The 20,662-nt window shown below is 41.2% G+C and overlaps 1 protein-coding gene across 1 annotated transcript in view; it reads left to right on the plus strand.

Moving 5' to 3' along the window:
- Positions 1-1,979: 1,979 nt before the first annotated feature.
- The window catches only part of LOC307265218 (poly [ADP-ribose] polymerase tankyrase-1-like), a 78,075-nt gene continuing 59,392 nt past the window's right edge, over positions 1,980-20,662 (plus strand). The window contains exons 1-4 of the mRNA XM_080046850.1: positions 1,980-2,535; positions 2,968-3,083; positions 6,150-6,258; positions 11,135-11,230. Of these exons, the coding sequence (XP_079902976.1) occupies positions 2,004-2,535; positions 2,968-3,083; positions 6,150-6,258; positions 11,135-11,230 (853 nt within the window). The 5' untranslated portion in view covers positions 1,980-2,003. The remainder of the gene's footprint in view (positions 2,536-2,967; positions 3,084-6,149; positions 6,259-11,134; positions 11,231-20,662) is intronic.

A 20,662-nucleotide genomic window follows, 5' to 3' on the forward strand; every position in this document is an offset into this window, starting at 1 on the left:
ATTATATATTCCATCCTAATCCCTAACTGCTTAATGGGCAGATTCTTAAGTATCATGTGTCACTTGGTTTGATTAGGGAAAAATTGGCAACTTTGTTTTGCTGCAGCAGTGCAAGGTGAAAAAAAATCATACTAGGTGTGTATTTATAAATAAACCCCTAAAAGTAAGAAACAGATTTGTCTTTAAAAAAAAGAAGAGATGTCAATTTGATATTAGGACCAGAAGGTTCCTTTTTAACTCAAGCCTTTTGTGACTATAAGCACAGTGCAGAAAAGCCAATGTACAATAATGGTGCTATTGATATTGTGTTTATAAACTTATCCCCAGGAGGAGATTATTGCAAATCATAAAGGAGCACAGAACGGTCTATACTGTTTTCAGAGACACCATGTATGTTTCAGAGTCTAACTAAAATAATGAACATGTTTTATCTTTTTAAACTTTACTTCACAATACTATATTTGTTCAGCATTTAAATAGTGTTAGTAATGTCCTTTGTGGGAGAACATGTCAAATGTAGCATGGTGAAAGAGATGCAACAGTTTTTTTTTGTTGTTGCCCAAAACAACACTTCCCTGCAGGATGTTTGCTGCCACCTGGTGGACACTTATTGCAACTAATAGGCTATACTGTTATGTGAGTCAACTTTGATATGACGGAAAGTATGCCCAAAGTAATTTCTTAACTGTCTGTCTGTGTGGCTAAATGTCTCAATCTTTAGTCGCAGCGTCGATTTGGGTAGGGTACACCTTAAGTGAGACAATAAAGACAAACAAAACCAATGTGCCTGCTAACATTGCAATGCAGAGTGTAACAAGCTCAGTAACCTGTCAACAATCAATCACACAATCCTTTGTCTTTGTTTGACTGTAAATAAATAAATAAAAGGCACCACACTCCTTTAAGCCTAGCCTACATTTTTCTTAAATTTGAAGGGATCTTTCTTTTAAAATAAATACATTACTAAAACCATCATCCACATTACCTGTGCACTAATTGTTTAGTTGGTCTGTTGTATCCTTGTTGTGTATTGATGTATTGCCTAGAATATGTAAAAAAATATAATTATCACAAATGCTAAAATACACATAGGGTATTGCCATGTTCGAATTCATACAGTAGGCCTAATTATGTTTATTTTTTTACAATATGTTCCTTTATTCTGTGTGTTCAATGTTGTGCCATTTACTGATGCAGATCATGTATTGTGAAGTTACCACCAGATGTCTCCACCAGGTGGCACTACTGCGGTTCAACCAGATCATCTCGACCTACAAAACATCACTCAGGTCCTCCTCACTACACCCCATTGGGCCAAAATAATCCTTCACATTCAATGAGTGTCATACTTTTTTCTTTGTAGGCTACTTCATCCCCGTCACACATCTTTATGTGGTTTTTGACGTTGATGGTCAGTAGGCTATGCGACGTAATAGTGAAAGATAAAGAATACTTTAGGCCTACCGTAGCCTACTACATTTATTGTGTCAGCAGCATCAGACAAAAATGAATGAATAAATACAAATAAATATACACTCAGTTCAATGATCAAGCTGTGAATACAGCTCAAATTACACATGAAATAAGAGCCATTTTAAAATGTAGACCTATAGGCAACAACACCTATGTGTTGTTTAAGTTAGATCTAGCCTACCCTATATCAGACCTAATTTAATATAAATAGGGCTAAATATAATTTAATTTTAATAAAATTCTCTTTCAATCCCCAAAATAAACATAACACATTTTGTGATAAAATTATAAAAAATTAAATTTAAATTAGACATTTTACAAATGCAAAAAAAACAAAAAACAAAAAAAAAACACCTGTACAAGGTAAACTTGAATTTAAGTTAACTGAAGAAGAAACAACGTTTTAGAAGGTAGCATTGGCTATCTGCATTCCTTTGTTGTTGGAGATACCCGAGCGGAAGTTGATCTTTCCTGCGCAGGAAACTGTCAGCGGTGTTTTTGTTGCTAGTGGGGACTGTTGTGTTGTGAAAATGGCGACGCCTCGTCGCTCCTCTCAGCAGCAGCCAAACTCCCGGCTGTCCACCCCTCCCGGAGGCTCTTCTAACCCTTCCACCCCTCCTGGCTCACCGCCGCCACCCGCCGACGATGCCAGCCCGCTTCCCCCCAGGTCTGCCATGGAGAACGCGGCTGACGGTGAGGTAACCCCTGCCTCTCCCACCACTACTACCACCTCCCCAGCTCTGGCCCTCACAGCTAGCAGTAGCAGCAGTAGTACTAGTAGCACTAGCAGCAGTGTTAGCTCCCCGACCACCACCGAGGGGAGCGGGACCAGCCCAGGCTCTACGCCCGACTCGGGCAGCGCAATCCCGGGCAGCAGCTCCAGCTCCAGCAGCGGCGGCGGGGGAGCTGCAGGTGGAAGTGGTGCAAGCAGGGCTTTCAGAGAGGTGTTTGAAGCCTGTCGAAACGGGGATGTTTCGAGGGTGAAGAAACTCGTGGATGCGGTGAATGTGAACGCCAAAGACATGGCAGGACGCAAATCCACACCGCTGCATTTCGCTGCAGGTAACAACAACGGAAATCGCCTATTGAAGAAAATATTGTTCAGACTTTGACCAGTTGGGAGTGACCTTAAAGAAGTAGCTAATACACATCAGTTATTTGCAGTGCCATTAGCAGTACAGCAACAGTTTTCAGGATGACTTTATCAACTGAGAAGATGATTAATGATTGATAACAGTTAGGACCATTTACTATTGGTGTAATTATTCCAAGCACTAGTGGATGTAAAGTTGATAAGCATTTTCAGTTGTCAAAAAAAGTTTTATCCAAAAGTTGTGGATTGAAACATACTTAAAAAAAACAATCTGTTTGAATTGTTGTGTTCGTCAAACGTTGCATTTGAACACTAGATTGACGGCTGCGTAGTGGGTTAGGAAATGGATGCATGGCCACATATGAACAAAAACTTTTTATTTCTCTTTGATCTTGATTCAGGTTTTGGGCGTAAAGATGTGGTGGACCACCTGCTTCAGATGGGAGCCGACGTGCACGCCCGGGATGACGGGGGTCTGATCCCTCTTCACAACGCCTGCTCCTTCGGTCACTCCGAGGTGAGACTTTACCAGGCAGTGTTTGGAAGAATAAGCATATCAAACGTTGTTTTAGTTATGTCCTATACGTCTCAGAGGCAACATTTTAACTTTTGAATCTACACCACGGTCATCTGAGAACTTTAGTTACTTTTTCAGATGTAGGGGAGAGTCGCCTAAGTTGTGCCACTTTTTACTCAAAGTGATTTTAAAGTGAGGCCTTGACAGTAAAGTCTTTCAGGGTGTTGTGCATCCCTGGCAATACAAACTTTGGATCTGGAATAAACTGTTGAAGAAATATAGCTTTCGGAAAAAAAGTTGTCTTGTGGCACAACTTGCCCCCGGTGTGGTGTAAGTTGTGCCATTGGAGAAAATACCATGGGGTAAATTGTGCCATTGATATATATCTCATAAACTGTAATGCAAGACAAATCCATTAGACAATCACTTATTTAAGGTTTATTTGAAGTAAATAAAGTAAATATTTTACAAAGATTTAAGCTCAACTTTCTTAAACAAGGTCTAGCAGATCTAGGTGGTTTTGCCTGCAAAGCTCACAATGACAAAGTCACCATCATCATGTTTCTGGCCATCTGAACTCTCCTCAGTGGTGTCATTAAGTGGAATTGAGATGTCAGTCTCTTATGAGCTACTGTAGACAATAATTTTCTTTTGGTGACCAGCGTATACAGCCATGCCAATGGCACAACTCTCAGAAATGTACTTTGCACTAGCTGCTCCGCCCTTGTAGAACCAACTGCCACCTGGCATATGCGATTTCCTCTCCATTTCTGCCTTTAAATCATGGCTCAAAACCCATCTGTACACCCTGGTTTTTCCTCCCCATTAACTATCTTACCTCTGCACTACTATCTTTGTTCATATGTGGATGTCTGGGCTTTATGTCTTTTATTTTGGTTATTGTTATTTTACCTTACTTTTTTACCTACTGAATGCACTATGTAAAGCACTTTGGACAGTGCAAACTGTTATAAATGTGCTTTTATAAATACATTTTACTTACTTACTTACTTATAACTCACCTAGGCCCTCTGGCACAAATCACCCCAACCCCAGAATTTTGGATAATAAGCATGATGCAGCAGTTTAGGGCTGACATGGTGCTAACTATATAGACACAAAGTGTAGCATACTAAAGCACTAAAACATGTGTCAAATGTTTTCAAACGTGTCTATAATTGTTCAGACACAGTAATCAAAAAACCTTGATCATGGAAATTTTACTTTGAAAGGCAAAAAAACATTTTTTTTAGCTTAAATGTGCTTATATCTTATTCCATGTTTCTCCCTTCTTTACAGGATGAGTTTAATGGATGGCTCCTCTTAAATATGTGGTCACATTTCCAATTTCTTCTATGGTTTTCTAGAAACAAGGGGTGGCACAACTTGCCCTCCGGCACAACTTAGGCCACTCTCCCCTACATGTTTTCATATCCTTCCCTTCCAGTGAAAACCATGTATCTCCAGTTGTACAAATTGTAAATGTTTCTGTTGCAAATTAAGGATAACGTTTTGCTTTTATGGTTTAAGAATGTTCTCCAAATTGTCAACCTGAATATTTTATTGAAACCCTATCATGGATCAGCTTGAAAATGCATCGTCAAAAATCTGAAAACAGATTTTTTTTCTTTAAGTGGACTTCAGAGATATTCAGTTCTCTACACTAGTTCACTACAAACATAACAATCTTATAGAATATCATGTTTTCCTGAAGAGTAATTAAACTATATAATCCAACAATATATGAACTAGTTAATATTAGCTCATACTGCAACATACACATTAATGCAACATTACTATTGAACCAGACAGAGGATTGGGGACCATCTTACTGCTTTACTTTTAATTCTTTGAGTAGCCTACATTTAGCAGATTATACAGAGTCGGACAAACTTTTTCTTAAGTAAGACGTGTTTATGTGTGTTGTATTACTACTTTTGTAAAAGTAAAGGATCTTAATACAGTTTGTGTTTCCAACCTAGCAACATCATAAATATGCTATTGCTTAATTTCATTGCATGATCACCTTTGTTCTTTGCTAGTAAAAGCCCTAAAGTTACACAAATCCACATGAATGCAGTGGAAGAGAAAGTGTGAATACCTATTATGGCGACACAACATTTTAAAATATGTAATAATGCTCAAACAACAAAATATCCACCACAAAATATACTCTAGTTAAATGAAAGTGATTTCTGGTAAATTCCTTGCTTAATGAGCAAAAGATGAATTTCTGTCCGAACATGCCCATCAGCTCTGTTTGCCTGTACATTATACACTGAGGAAACCTGAACTGTTGCTGCTCCTTTGATATTCTGGTAGTTGCCCCTTTGCATGATGATGATGTTTTTGGAACATCTGCAACAGATGTGTTAATGCTTTTTTGTCCACCCCGGCCATTAACTGCAGCGATCAACCTCATTTTCATTGGCCTCCAATGCTTCAGAGGCTTTTTAGAGCTTACTCAGAGAGCACTAATGCAATTGTATGATCACAGCGATAATTGGCATCATGATGAGAGTAAAGGCCGAAACCAATCACTCAGCCGCTACACACCGGAACGTCTGCAATGATATCGTTTGCATTGCTTGTGTGTTTTCTGATTAAAGTTTGATTGAATCAAAAGCACCTGTGAATTTAAAGGAAGAGTCAGCGATTCTGGAGAACCTTTGTTCAAACCCTTGTTTCAAAATCACTTGTTGGCAAAATCAGTCCATATCTCTTCAGAATCTGCTACCTGTCCGTTCTGTGTGCGCTGAAAAAAAATCTGGTGTTAATACACAGCCTAGGCTCTGATAACTGGTATGTAAACAAAGGGTATGTAAACAAATGGGACCCATCGTTGCTAGCAACATGCCCATTTACAGAGCCTAGGCTGTGTATTAACACTGGATATTGTTTTCAGTACGCACACAATAGGGACAGGTAGCGGGATCGTGAGATTTTCGTCTGATTTTGACAGCAAAAAGTGATTTTGACAACAAGCATTCTCCAGAATCGCGGACTCAACCTTTTTAAGGGATTTTCTTGTGCTAAAAAAAAGGGAAATGCATATGTTGTTCCCAGGTGGTGTCCTTGTTGCTGGTGCAAGGGGCCGATCCCAACGCCAGAGACAACTGGAACTACACGCCTCTCCACGAAGCGGCCATCAAGGGCAAGATAGACGTCTGTATAGGTAAGCACAAGAAATCAAACCGCCTCCCACTCCATACAAAGTCACAACCAGGAGTTTTTAGTCATTTTTGAATAAACTATAATAAACCAGAAACAGACTGTAGACAATTATTTTCCATAAAGCAGCAACTAGTCTGCTTATTGCAATTACAACATCACTGAATCTTCAACCCACAAGCTGGGGGGGGGGGGAAGAAGAGCGTTGATTTCTTGTTCCTACAGTGCATGAGCAGCAGCATAAGCAGCATTTGATCTTTAAAGGTGACGTGAGAACTGGTGAGCCTGCAATACTGATGCATTACATGGGAAAAATCTGAAATAGACGAGATTCGTACACAGCACGAAAACCGTCTGGGCAGTGAGTTGTTGGATAATCTGTATGATCCTAATGGAAAAGCACAGTGCTCAGTGTGTGTGAACAGCGGGGATGGTTGGTGTCAGCCCCACTGCCAGCAACAAGGAGGAAAAGTCACTCCAGACATTTTTATATCTCCAGTTTCTGCTACAGAATGTCTGAGTGACTGCACAGCAGCAGGGGTTTATGTGCTGCTGTGATGGTCACTGTGCGCATCTGTGATTTTTGGCCATATATATTCATGAATGAATCGAATGATGATGATGATTTAATTCATAATACCCACTGAGCAGCAGTATCTAACAGTGAAGGCCATTAAAAAGACCACCTTCAATATAAGACATAACATTTTGGTGGAAGTGCGAAAAAGGACTTCATTCAGTATATGTGAAAACGTATGTTTTGACCAGCTCAAAATTATGGGATGGGACAATACAAGATCATACCACAAATACACAATATGTTGATCCCAGAAAATTTCTATTGTCCGGTTAATTGGGAATATTTTCACATAACTGACTTGAAGAAGCTGCGTGGCTCGCTAAGGAATGGCCCTTACTGATTTATTTTGAATTGCTGAAAAGGGGGCAGTGCATTTTCCTAGTCATTCCACGATCCTAAACTTCTCACCCTCACCAACTGTATCCCCCACAAAAACAAAGATCATTTGACAAGATTGTTTGATTCTTTTTCACTAAAACAATGTGTCCTATCAGTGATGAAAGGTAAACATGTTTGCCTCCTAAAAAATTGTATGGTTACGTGATAACAGTATGTTTCAGAGCTATTTTAAGAGCTTCGAGAATATTTCAATGATTATCGGGAAACTATTGTGAATTGCAATTAATTTGGCCAGGATAATCGGACCATGAAATAATCTTGTTTTCTTGCTATGTTCACAACACTTTATCACTGAGTTGGTTTGCTTTACGTTTGTTTTAAGCTCTCCATGGGCAGATGACTTTGTCCTCCTTAAGTAAACACATACAAGTGAAATTGTGGCATTCACTGATAGTCTCACAATTTTCTTGGGTATAAACAAAATTCACGAGGGCTTTATAATGGCACATTGCTTGCAGCTATATAAATAGTTTAGGCATTTTCATGAATGAACCTGCCCGACAATCACGCAGATCAGGCAGCCTTATACAGACATATAGGGGGTTTGATTATGACTGCACCTCACAAACGCAATAATCTCTAATCAAAATCTCTGTATGCACCGGTTGCATTCATCACATTCAATCCAGCAATTTCCAGCACATTTGTGCAGTTTAGAGAGTTTGGTGATTCTTTCTCTATAGAGCAAGCGAAACAGAATGTTCCTGCATGACGCTCATAGTCTTTGAGTTATTAATCAACAGACAACTTGACCTGTCACCAATGCCATACACTGCTCTGATGAGACCAGTGAGTAAACGTTGCTGAGTGCCGTCAAGTCACGGCACTTCCACTTTCTGAGAATACTGTCTGACACATTTCGAGTCGGACAAACACGTTATCCGTAACCCAGTTCAAACGGCTGATCATTCTCCACTCAAGTTACCAATTTGTGAGATCATTTGAAAAGTGGGCGACCTCACTGCTCCCCACGCTCTCAATCAACACATTTCGCTCCACCATTATTCTCAAGTCCTGGAGTTGAGCGTCCTTGAATGAAGCATGAGTCAAACATAAAGAAAGACTGAATATCTCCCCTTGACGTGACAATGAAAATAAATATTACTGTCAGTTTAAAAAAAATACTATTTACATATCAACACCAGGTGTAGGTGGCAGATATTTTTTCTTTACACTATTGTCTAGTACAGTGCCAGCCTTCTTCTCTGGTGATGTTTGACCTCTCAAATGGACGTCAACAATCACAAAAATCCTGACTTTTGTGCAAACCGCATTAAAAGGAAGAAAAGCTGACTAGATTCCATGTTTATGTTTGTTTTGGAAGTAATAACTGCACAGTCACAAGCCTGTAAACAAACATCACTTGGCTTCTAGCGTCTCATTAATCGGACAGAGTTTTGCTAGCCTGTCATGCTGCCAGGTCGGAGATTTGGCTACAGAACTCTGAACTCTGATTGGTCTGTAACTTTGAGCTCAGTGCGCTAGGCGCTCTGTCCTCTCCCCCTCTAGAGGATTTGAGTGGGAAATTAATCTGTCATTACCAGACCTGCATCTCTTCCAGATCGAGCGCTGGAGAAAATCACAACAACAAACTTGGGATAAGAAGATCTTGGAAATCCTAAGGCAGCCACAGGGATTGGCTATGAGTTTCAAAAAACTGATCGCCAACATAGACGGCCGTTCAATACACAATTTACTTTATAGTTTAATTTGACTGGGCTATATTGATATGAACATAGCCCCTGTTCTGTTACTTGTGCAGATGTCAATTATGTTTCATTTTTCATTGTTTTGTAAGGCACTTTGTAATTGCTCAAGTGCTATATAAATTAAATTTATTAATATGTGTCTTTCTATTCTCAAACCCCTGTTTTTTTGGTTAAATTACGATAGAATACTAACGATTATTTTAATCATTGATTTTTGATGATGCATTTACTTTATGAAATGACACAAATAAGGGGAAATTGCACATCATCAAATTGCTTGTTTTATTTAATTAAGAGCCCAGATCCCAAATATATTGGGTTTACAATGTCAAACAGAGAATGACTGTCTAACGCTCATTATGAAGGGGCTGATAGCAGTACAAATTTGGCAGTTTGCCCAGATTAATGACTGGACAAAATGAATCTATTATCAGAATTATAGCTAATACTTTGCACAACATTTGGCTTAGAAACCCTGTCAGTTTTTAGGTGTTGTACGCTTCGTTTGACAATATTGTCGAATGCCCTGGAACGCCGCTCCCTCAAATGTTATAGTAAATTGTTCAATCGAGAGGCAGAGCAGCAAAGGAGTTCCTTGACTTTATAATGTAGGGCTCTCTGCTTAGAGTTCCACTTGTTTAGAACTGGTGGGAAGTGTCTGAAAAATGTCTGAATGTGTAAATTTAGACCAACTAAAAGCCCAACTCCACAGAAAGGCTCTTACTGCAGGAAGCGTTAAGACCGCATAACACTGCGCCCGCCTGCTGTCTGACATTGTCCCCAAAACTAATCCCGTCCCATAAAAAGAGGGGATTTAGGTTGTTCACAGAGGGCTTTTGCAGGTTTTTACAGGCAAGCCATGTGCTTAGAGACACAACTAAAAAGGCAAAATGACAAGTCGACAATTGCTAATGAATTGGAAAGACTGGATTGTGAGTTTTGCAAACCATTCTGATCTGCATATCAGACTGTCATACATCTCTCTGCCTCACCATGGGCATATCTTTATTCTCTCAACGTTGGGTATCAGCATTGTGTGCGCGTGCGTGTTGGATTGGTGCAGAGCTAAATCATATTTTTTTGTTGAGGTGTGAGTGGGTGACTAAGGTATGCGTCAGTGCTAGGGCAGAAGCGCACACATGCGCATGCAAAAACATTTTCACAAAACAAGCCTGCTTACATGGCATTGGGTAAAGCAATGGCAGTTTGATGTGTACCCAAGTCAAAGGTCAGAGCTACTCAGCCATTACAATATTGGGTAGTGAGATGGAGAGGAAGTCAGTGAAAGTATTGACATTAGCTCCCTCAAAAGGGCTCATTTACAAAAAAGTTTGTTATTCAGCTCATACTTGTTCGGTAGTCGCATTGACTCTGCCCTTTCTCCTCTCCTCTTCTCTGTTTATACTAGCCTATCACTTCTCTCTCTCCCTCTCCGTCACACAAACCCCCTTGTTTGGTTTTGCTCTTTTCGTCCTCCACCTCTCCCCCCATGCTCTCTGGCTCTGAGTCCCCCCCCTCCTCTGCCCTCCCACCTCTCCCTCCTCCCCTTCTTCTCTCTCTCTCGCTCTCGCTCATCTCTCTCTCCGCTGCATCCCTCTGTCAGTCGGAGAGGCGATAGTCTCTCCGCTCGCACTGCCTGCCGCCTGCTGCTGCCGCCGCTACCGCTACGTCCATTAACTGTAGCCTCTCGTCTCTCTCTTCCTCACTCGTTTTCATCTGTTTTCTCGGCTTAACCAAATCCCTCCATCTCCCCTCCTACTCCTCCTCCATGGAAGCTTGTTGTGTTTCTGTAGACGGTCACGTAGTAGCTGCTCCGTAAGGGTCCGCTCCTATCTCTTGGCAGTGTGCTGTGTTGTAGCACAGCTTTTCTCTGCGCTGCTCTTGTTGTTGTGGCATGTCTGTTTACATCAGCAGCATGGCTCGCAGGGCAGGGGCAGCCAGGGGCACTCGAGGGAGCAGCGCCCCTAGCAACAGAGGAGGGGAGGAGGGGTGTGAAGGAGGACGTGCAGAAGGGTTGCCGGGGGAGACAACAGAAGGGATAGAGATGGAGCAAGTCGGAGGCAAAGCAGAAGGTCCACGAAGATCAGTTTATGGAGCAAGAGGAGGAGGACTAGGAGGAGTTGTGTGCCGGGGAGTTAGCATGTCAGTCCAGGAGCTCAGCTACTGTCTGTGTCTGCCCTGTTGTTGTACAGTGTTGCTGCAGCACGGAGCCGACCCCAACATCCGCAACACCGACGGCAAGTCAGCCCTGGACCTGTCCGAACCCTCCGCCAAGGCCGTGCTCACAGGTCAGTGTCACCCGTCCCGTCCGTCAGTCTGTCAAAACGTCTACACACACACACACACACACACACACACCTGTCAGTGCACGTCAGAGATTCTGTCTGTCTCTTGTCTCCCTGTGGGCCGTATTCTCTCACACATTGCTTCTGTTTGTTTATGTCTGTCATTTTATGTCCATCATGTTCTGTCCTTAAGCGTGCACATTATTTCCACTTCTACCTCAATGTGAAAAACAATCTCCAACAACTTTGGATCAAATATAAATTGCCTCATTTTGTCCAAGGCTGCAGCCTTGTCAATCCATCACCCTCTTATTGTGCAAGGCTCATGTATTCCCTATGCTTGTTATTCTGCCTCCCTGTCCAAGGCTGTATGTTCACCACATCACATATTCTACGTCTTGCTCTCTGCCTCCATTATATGAGTCTGAAGTGTTTGTGTCTCCTTGCCAGCTCTTGTTTAGATTTGTTTTCCTTCTCCTGAGGATGACCTCATTGATCAGCTACTCGAACAACTCACAATGTGTTATGGCTTCCTTCCTTCCTTCCTTCCTTCCTTCCTTCCTTTCTCGCTTCATCCCTCTCTTCCTTCCTCCCTCGCTCTCTTCATTCATTCCTCCCTCGCTCTATCACTAGCTCCTTTTCTTCCTTACTTTCTCGCTCCATCCCTCTCTTCCTTCCTCCCTCGCTCTATCCCTACCTCGCTCCCTTTCTTGCTTCCTTCCATCCTCACTCCCTCCATCCCTCTCTTGTTCACTGCAAACAATGACAAATGTATTTGAATGCTGTTTGAGACAGTAACAAGCCTCCACTTCCCACCCTATGCATTGAATACTACTGTGTCCTCATAGGAGCCAGGGGAACGCCTGTATCACCACCATCATCATCATCATTGTCCCACTTTAAGGTTAAGGCCAGTACTGATATGTTTAGACTTGAGTAAGTAACAGAGTATCAGTTTCTTGCTTTTGGCACTGACATTGTTCAACCTGTCCCTGCACTGAAGCTGCAGAAAGAGGCTTTTACGCCAACACAAGCACAACATTCCATAAACATGGAGAGAGATTTAGTGGCCAACATGGACCACTAAAACTGTGCAGTCAACCTTTGGCTAATTACCGGCTCCTTCATTGTTACAAGCTCTTAAAGGCAGCAGCACTCATTACACTTACTCAGCTGTAGAGGAACCACTGGGACACAATTACAGCCTTTTAAACCAGGAACTAATTAAAAATAGATGTCTTTTTGAAATGATAAGTTTTGGCGCTGTTTTCCATCCTGATTTAGTTTCATGTTTTACCTCGTTCCTATTTGCAAGTCAGCACTTCTTGGTTCTAGATTGCATGTGTGTATATAATGGTTGTGCCTTCTTCCTTATTACCTCTTTTTTTTTAGATGGGAAAGGTTGACCACACGGCTCTTGTTGAGCTAAATTAGTCCTGTTTTGGTTTGTAGTGGTGGTCGAGTAAGGAGAATTTAAACTCTCTAGCTGTCTCTCTCCTGATGTTGACACAGGCTTTAAATCCGTTTTCCCAGCATCCCTTGCTTCTGTGTTTACACCTCATCATCAATTCCCCTCGTTAGGCCTCTCTGGTAAATGAGATACACCTAGTGATACCACAGAGAAGAGTTGTGACGTGTCAAAGCGTGGCAGAGATTTTACTGCCCCTGTCCAGCGAAAAATGATTGTCCTCGCCAGCTCGAATTGAAATGAGGCAGTTCACCGCCAGAATTATTCAATATTGCAATGCCGCATATATATATTGCAGTTGGCCTCTTCACCCCATCCTAGCATCGCACTCGAAACAAGTTTGTCAATCGAGGTGCAATTAATGAGCAGTAGAACTAGGAGATTTAGCCGAGGAGTAATGTTATTGAATTTGTTTTATGATATCAGGGTATGATACGTGCGCATGCTTTTACAGTATAAAATTATTCAGAACAATTAATAGTGTAGATATTAAACTGACTGACCCCAACATAGTGCTGCTGATGAATTACTCAGTTTACCTCTGTTATGTCTGTTTATTGGCGAGCAGAGGTCATGATAGAGCATCAATGATGGTTCAAAATGAAGGATAAAAAAAATTAAGTTTTATGTTAAATAGGACGATATCATTATCTCTAAGGTCAAAATGTCAAACCATGAATGAACGTCCATAAATCCACTTCCAAATTATAATGAAAATGTCCTATAGCTCCAGAACTTGCCTGAGGATTCTTAAATTTTTATGTTTCTTAGGTATCACATTTAAGTTCCTTAAGTATCAAAGTCATCCAGTAATAGTTGTCTGTATATCCGTGGGTACATCGCTAACATGAACTGCTGCTAGCTATTTCGATATACTTCTAATTCAACAAATGTTCCCAAACGTTAAAAAAAGGGGGGAGGGATGGTTGAAGAAATGAATGCTTAAACAGCAACTGGGTTTGTATGAGGATTTGTCCACAGTGTCAGACCTTGAAACCCCATGTTTTTACCTCCTGGTTAAACTGCTGACCAATCACATACAGTCAAACAGACGGGACTAATGTGTGTGAAGTCATCTGTAATTGAAGCCATTAAATGAGGCTCATGATGCTGATTCAAACACCTTTGTGTGTCTTTACCTGTGAGAGTCTAATCAGATCAGCTTTAGTGTACAGCAGCAGCTGCCTTCACACATTACATATATTTATGAGACAGGCCGTTTTCACCCCGGCTCAAAGTGAGACAGAGGTCGTATCTCATAAGTGATCAACTGAACCTTGATTTATTTTTAAAATGGAGATACATCTGCTCACTTAAATGTCTATAATGGAAGAAAAGTGATTTAGTTGTAATAGAAAAGTTATGTTTTTTAATTTGCACAGAGTCCTAGTAGGGAGAGCACATGTGTAATTAATAACAACATCCATGATGGCTCTCCTCCGTTCAAGTGATTCATTAAGCCTTGCCAATGAACCAGCATGCACACTACCACAGCGCTGGGGCGGGATCACCTAAATGGAATGGAGCCTTAATCAAAGCTATCTATTACACAGCTGCTTTGTCACAGTGTCTTTGGTGGAAAATGCCTATTAGAAGTTCGCCAGAGGATAGATAAAGACTACAGCTTTTCAAAACACACAACATGCTTACTGAACACTCATTGTTTAACTCGTCTAATCCTTCAAAACAAGCAGATGGCTGTGTTTCGGAATTTTAAAAGGAATAAGAGAGCAACGAAACATATGCAAGGGCAGCATAATGCTATCTTTGAATTTTTAACATCTGCTGCTTCCACGGGCGTCCACTGGTGCATTAAGGTGAAAGTCTGCAGTTAACAGGGAAACTAGTTGATCTATAATGCCAGTACTCACGACTCTCCTCTCTGCTCTCGGCCCCTTTCCTCCTGCAGTGGTTGCTCTGTATTCTGTTCTTGCGGTTCACGTCTGACAAATGTACGGCATCTTGTTAGTAACGTGAATTATGCTTTTAATGGCCAGGCACTAATTACCTAAACCATCGTCCTGTTACGCTGTCTTTTCACCCAGAGCAGCTTCAGGAGTGATTCACACTGTTGTAATTACTGTTGGCAGTGATGCATTTAACACAATGCTCTTTAAATGACGGTTTTCTTAATACCAGAGTGGTCAGGTTTCGGTAAATGGTTTGTATATTTGCAGCCTCCGTGTAATCTATTAAAGTGACACCCTGTAAAAGCCTTTTTCTCCCCGTTCTATATGTTCCATGTCTACGATTTAGAGGTTCTGGTCCATTCCTCATCTGTGCCGCAGGCCAGCACAGCTTTCAGCTTCAGTCTGTGGTGATGGAAGTTTATATTGACCCATAAATTAGCTCTACTGCCCTGCCACATCCAACAAACTGCTCTCAGAAATGATAGACTCTGTTCCCTGTTAGCTGGAGATGTGAAATGGAAAAACAGAGTAAATTAGTTTTTTTAAAGGCAGATTCAAACAACCCTTCACTCTGCATTTTAATTGAAAGGAAGGAAAATAAATGAGCTATTATTAAAGTTTTTCCGGGCATACAGTTTGTTTTCCTGATCAGAGTGAAAATGCATCAGAACAGGGGCAGCAGCACAGGGCGATGTCGATCAGTCTTTGTTCAATCCCTTGTGTGCTCCAAAGATATGCTTTTATACACACCGTAACAAGGAAATCTGCAGTTTAGTTTTATCGCAGGTGTGAGACACCTCTATGTACACCACACCAAGGGTTCGGGCTCACATGCACACCTGTACTTCCCACATGGAGAATTTGCTGACAAAGGGCGTTGCGCTTCTCAAAATGAGTTGAAGTACATTAAACTAGTAAGGACCGGTTTATTCATTAGTATGTATAGTATTACCTGTACCATACAGAATCTGCTGCAGCAATATCAGCAGCATAAAAAATGATGTCTGAAAGAAAATGTAAATTCAGAGGTAAAACCAGTGTTGCAGTTCTCGAAAACACTCTTGATACCACTGTTTGAAGGTCTCGGAATCGATATTTTTACTCTTGTCTTGTCTCAGTCACTGACAAAGGGGCGGGGACTCATATTTCAGACCAGAACTGCAGGGATATGACTTAAAACATATACTAACGTATATACTGTAAATGGCCTGGTCTTGTCTCGGTCTCGATACTTTGGTACCTGTCATGACTAGGTGTCGCATCAGAGACGGCCTTGACTACACCACTCGGTAAAACTCACATCATCACTCTATTGCTCTAATGTGCTTTTGTGGTTTAAAAGCATTCAGAGTTTCAAGTGAATTATATTGTCCCTTAATGGTTACACTGGAGAGCATACAGAGATTCACTGTATGACTATTTTATCAATAAATGTTCGCTGTCTACTAGAGCTAAATTTGGGCTTTTTCCACGCTACATGGCATTGACCAGATGTTGGAGTGAAACTGGTGTGTGTAGACATGAATTTATAGTCCTCCTGTGTCAATGTGGAGCAAGTTGAGGAATGCTACACAAATGAGCAATTTGTGATCAAGTAAAGTTATTGCCAGTTCAACTGCTCAACGTATGTCACAAAGTGAATGAGAGAATGTGCATTTTGAGTAGCCTAGATGATCAAATGTGCACAATTCACTGAAAGTATATCACATAATTAATTTTTAACCAGTCTACAGTGTACTTAAATTGAGACTATGCTACTTTTGCTACCGCTGTGGACAATAGTTACACATAGCAAAATAGTAAACACAAACACGAAGTGTAAGGGCTGCATACTGCTAAAAAGAACTGCTTTGTAAAAAGTGTTGTCCAAAGTGATTTAAAAAAAACTGTTATGTAATCCACTTGTTCACACCAGCTGCCAACACAAGTTTTTCCAAGGTACCTGCAATAACGTGAGAGTTTTATCAAAAGCTGAGAAATGTCCCGGCCAGGCATCCCAACAGACTGCAGATAAGTAATTGAGAGAAAGGGCAATGATGAAAGCCCCATGAGCTAACTTGGGAAACAGAAGGATCACCAGGAGGATTTTTCTTTACATCCGTCTTTCCTGTCGTTAGTAACCGATCTTCCTGAGGCCAGAAGCGGTGATTAGGACACTTTCATCAAGTCGTTTGCCCTTGACGATTCTTTCCCATCTCATCTCTCTACCTTTTTTTTGTCTTTTCTTTACTCGTCCATTGTAGCGCCGTTTAATGAGCAACAGCATTTACTCCATCCGCCCCTCATCCTTACATCAGCCACGGTGTTGCTCTCTTTCCCTGCGTCATCTATACTCTTTGTCCTCTTGCCCCCTGCTGTCTCTCATCCGCCTCAAGCTCCATACCAATCAGCCTCTCCATCTTTTCCCCGTGACATTTGTCATTTATTCCCCTTCACTTGAAATGTCTCTCTCTGCCACTCTTTAAATATCGGACAGTAACACGATTCCAGTGTTCTCTCGGTCAATGAAGTCCATGTCGAAAAGTGTCCATCTGCATAGATCCAGCATGACACCTTCATTCAGTGTCATACGATAGAGGTTGATGATCAATATCACAATATCGCTTCGGGTTCATTACAAATTATATTATGGCTGTTTGTCCACAAAATCCGAGCCAGATCATTTAAGATCCTACCGACAAACAGACATATAATGCAACTTACTGTTGGTAGTAATTTATGTGCTAATCTCTGTGAGACGGTTTTATAATAATAATAATGATGAGACCCGTTATTGATTTTTTTCCGTGGCTTTGGTATAAGGCCTTGTTTTTGTCTAAAATAGGAAACGGACTGTGTTAAGACTTGGCTATAGGAGAACATATTGATCACCCTTTCAAAGTTGAACTCCTGTAGAAGAGCATTTAACTGTATCCATGCAGTTACTTCAGCCTCAGGCTAGATGACAGAATGACTGACAGGTGCAAGATTTGAACCTTTAGCTTCTGAGGGAGAGCCAGGCGGTATACTTATTGCGCAAAGGTGAAAGGTTACATATTGTGTTAATACTGAAAGTGCTGTTCACAACTTAATAATGAAAAGCAATTTCACTTACTGATTAATGGAAGCAGCCCCATGAATATGCCTGGTTTTAAGCAACAAGATTAAAAGGCCAAAGTTGTGCTAGTGGCCCTGTGAGGCCGTTTAAGGCACAGTGGTGATTATAGCTGAATGCAAGAGAGCATTGGTGACTTTGATGGACATTGACGAAATCAATGCTACAATGACGAAAGGATTGGACAGCTTGTTTTTTCGTGGTAGAATTAGGCTTTCTGCAAACACACTTAACACATGTCAGAAGGACTACTGAAATGAGTGAATTGCTGAATTAAAGTCTGCATTGATTTCTAGAAGCAGCGTGATGTCATGGCATTGGCTCTGTATTAGACAATACATTGACAACTTTGGATGTTGGGATACAGAGGACTCCAAACTACAAATGGTGTACCTTTTGCAAAAGAGGAGTGGATGTCTCTGCTGCTTTTGTCTGGGCCTTTGGAGTGAGCCAACATTGTCTAAGAGCTATGATGTATTTGTTCTTTTGGAATGAGATAGGTCTCCTGAGTTGGTACTCAGGGTTCCATTTGGCTGTGCCCGCACACCGCTTGTTATTAAGCGACAAGGGAGCAAAAACAACACATTTTAAAGGTGGGATGTTGAATCTCTATGGTCAAACAGCATCAGGTGGTGAAGATGATGTGTTAAACTTAGACATTTTCAGAGCTTTAAAACTTGGATTCATTCACGACAAGCCATATGCAATATTTTTAAATATACAACACTATTGGTTCTGTTCTGAGTGGAAAACTAGTCCCACCTGCCAGCATTGTGTCACTTGGGTTTTGGAGCGCACCCCTGAAGTGAAACATGGTATTTTGACATCATCTGGCGCTAAAGACCAACCAATAATTGTTATTACTTTCTTTAAATACTTTGGAAACGTCTCTGTGGAGGCCTACAGTTTAGCTGGAAACAGTAAATAAAGAAGGAAAGAAAAAAGACTGATTATTATTATTAGCCCTGTAATCATTACTGCTGCATAATAAAAAGGAGAGCGAAAAATCCCCGGAAGGATAAACAGAGACGGAGAAGAACAGAGAAAGTGAGAAACCGAGTCCATTAGCTGCTATTAATTACAACTGATTGGTATTCACAGACTAGCTGCTTCTGAGCTCCACAGAGATCAATTCTCCACTCTGGACCTCAGTAAACATACGCACGCACGCACGCGCACACACACACACACACACACACACACACACACACACACACACACACACACACACACACACACACACACACACACACACACACACACACACACACACACACACACACACACACACACACACACACACACACACACACACACACACACACACCTTTTCCTTTGGCCTCTGTTGTTTTAACTCACACAGATTCCTTCTTTGAATAAATTACTCAACAATCTAAAATACAAATTTGCTGTATGTACCTACAATGCAGATGCTCTTTTACCCTTTCTATCTGCTTTTCTTTCAACCACCTTGTGATTTTTGTCAGCTATTATAAAATTAGATAACAAAAATTAGCTGAGATAACTTCTGCAGCAAAAAAATTAAAAGTTTATTAGCTCAATTTGTAACATTTAAACAAGACTGTCTATGTGAATCTCAGGACAGAGACACAAGAGCAAATGATTCACTGAGGTTTGCATTTCATTCAAAACATTTCTAAACTGTAAACATAGTTAAGGTGGTGTTTTTTTATTATTATAGGCCAATATGCCTTCTGTGATGCGACCAATAATTCATTAATGTTTTTATTAGTCTACTTGCTTGATTTCTTTTTAAATAGCCTACAGAGACACTTGGAGACACATGTGGACATTTATTTACTGCAAATCGCGGCCTTTCGCGCGGATATGACCATACACAAGCACACATCGCGCTTGCTAGCACTTAAAAAAAAATATATATATACAGTATCTCACAAAAGTGAGTACACCCCTAACATTTCTTCAAATATTTCATTATATCTTTCCATGCGACAACACTGAATAAATGACACTTTGATACAATGTCAAATAGTCAGTGTACAGCTTGTATAACAGTGTAAATTTACTGTCCCCTCAAAATAACTCGACACACAGCCATTAATGTCTAAACTGCTGGCAACAAAAGTGAGTACACCCCTAAGAAAAAATTTCCAAATTGGGCCCAAAGTGTCAATATTTTGTTTTGCCATCATTATTTTCTAGCACTACCTTAACCCTCTTGGGCATGTAGTTCACTAGAGCTTCACAGGTTGCAACTGGAACCCTCTTCTACCCATTCATGACGACATCAAGGAGCTGGTGGATATTAGAGTCCTTGCGCTCCTCCATCTCCCGTTTTAGGATGCCCCAAAGATGCTCAATAGGGTTTAAGACTGGAGACATGCTTGGCCAGTCCATAACCTTTACCCTCAGCTTCTTTAGCAAGCCAGTGGTCGTTCGGAGGGGTGTTTGGGGTCGTTATCATGTTGCAGTACTGCCCTGCGGCCCAGTTTATGAAGGGAGGGAATCATGCTCTGCTTCAGTATGTCACAGTACATGTTAGAATTCAATGAACTGTAGATCCCCAGTGCTGGCAGCACTCATGCAGCCCCAGACCATGACACTCCAACCACCATGCTTGACTCTAGGCAAGACACACTTGTCTTTGTACTCCTCACCTGGTTGCCGCTCCACACTCTTAACACCATCTGAACCAAATAAATGTATTTTGGTCTCATCAGACCACAGGACATGGTTGCAGTAATCCATGTCCGTAGTCTGTTTGTCTTCAGCAAACTTTTTGTGGGGTTTCTTGTGCATCATCTTTAGAATAGGCTTCCTTCTGGGATGACAGCCATGCAGACCAGTATGATGCAGAGTGCGGCGTATGGTCTGAGCACTGACAGGTTGACCCCCCACCCCTTCAAGCCCTTCAGCAATGCTGGCAGCACTCATACGTCTATTTTCCAAAGCCAACCTCTGTGTACGACGCTGACCATGTG

This window comes from Ammodytes marinus (assembly GCF_949987685.1).
Source record: "Ammodytes marinus genome assembly, chromosome: 18".
NCBI lineage: Eukaryota > Metazoa > Chordata > Actinopteri > Uranoscopiformes > Ammodytidae > Ammodytes > Ammodytes marinus.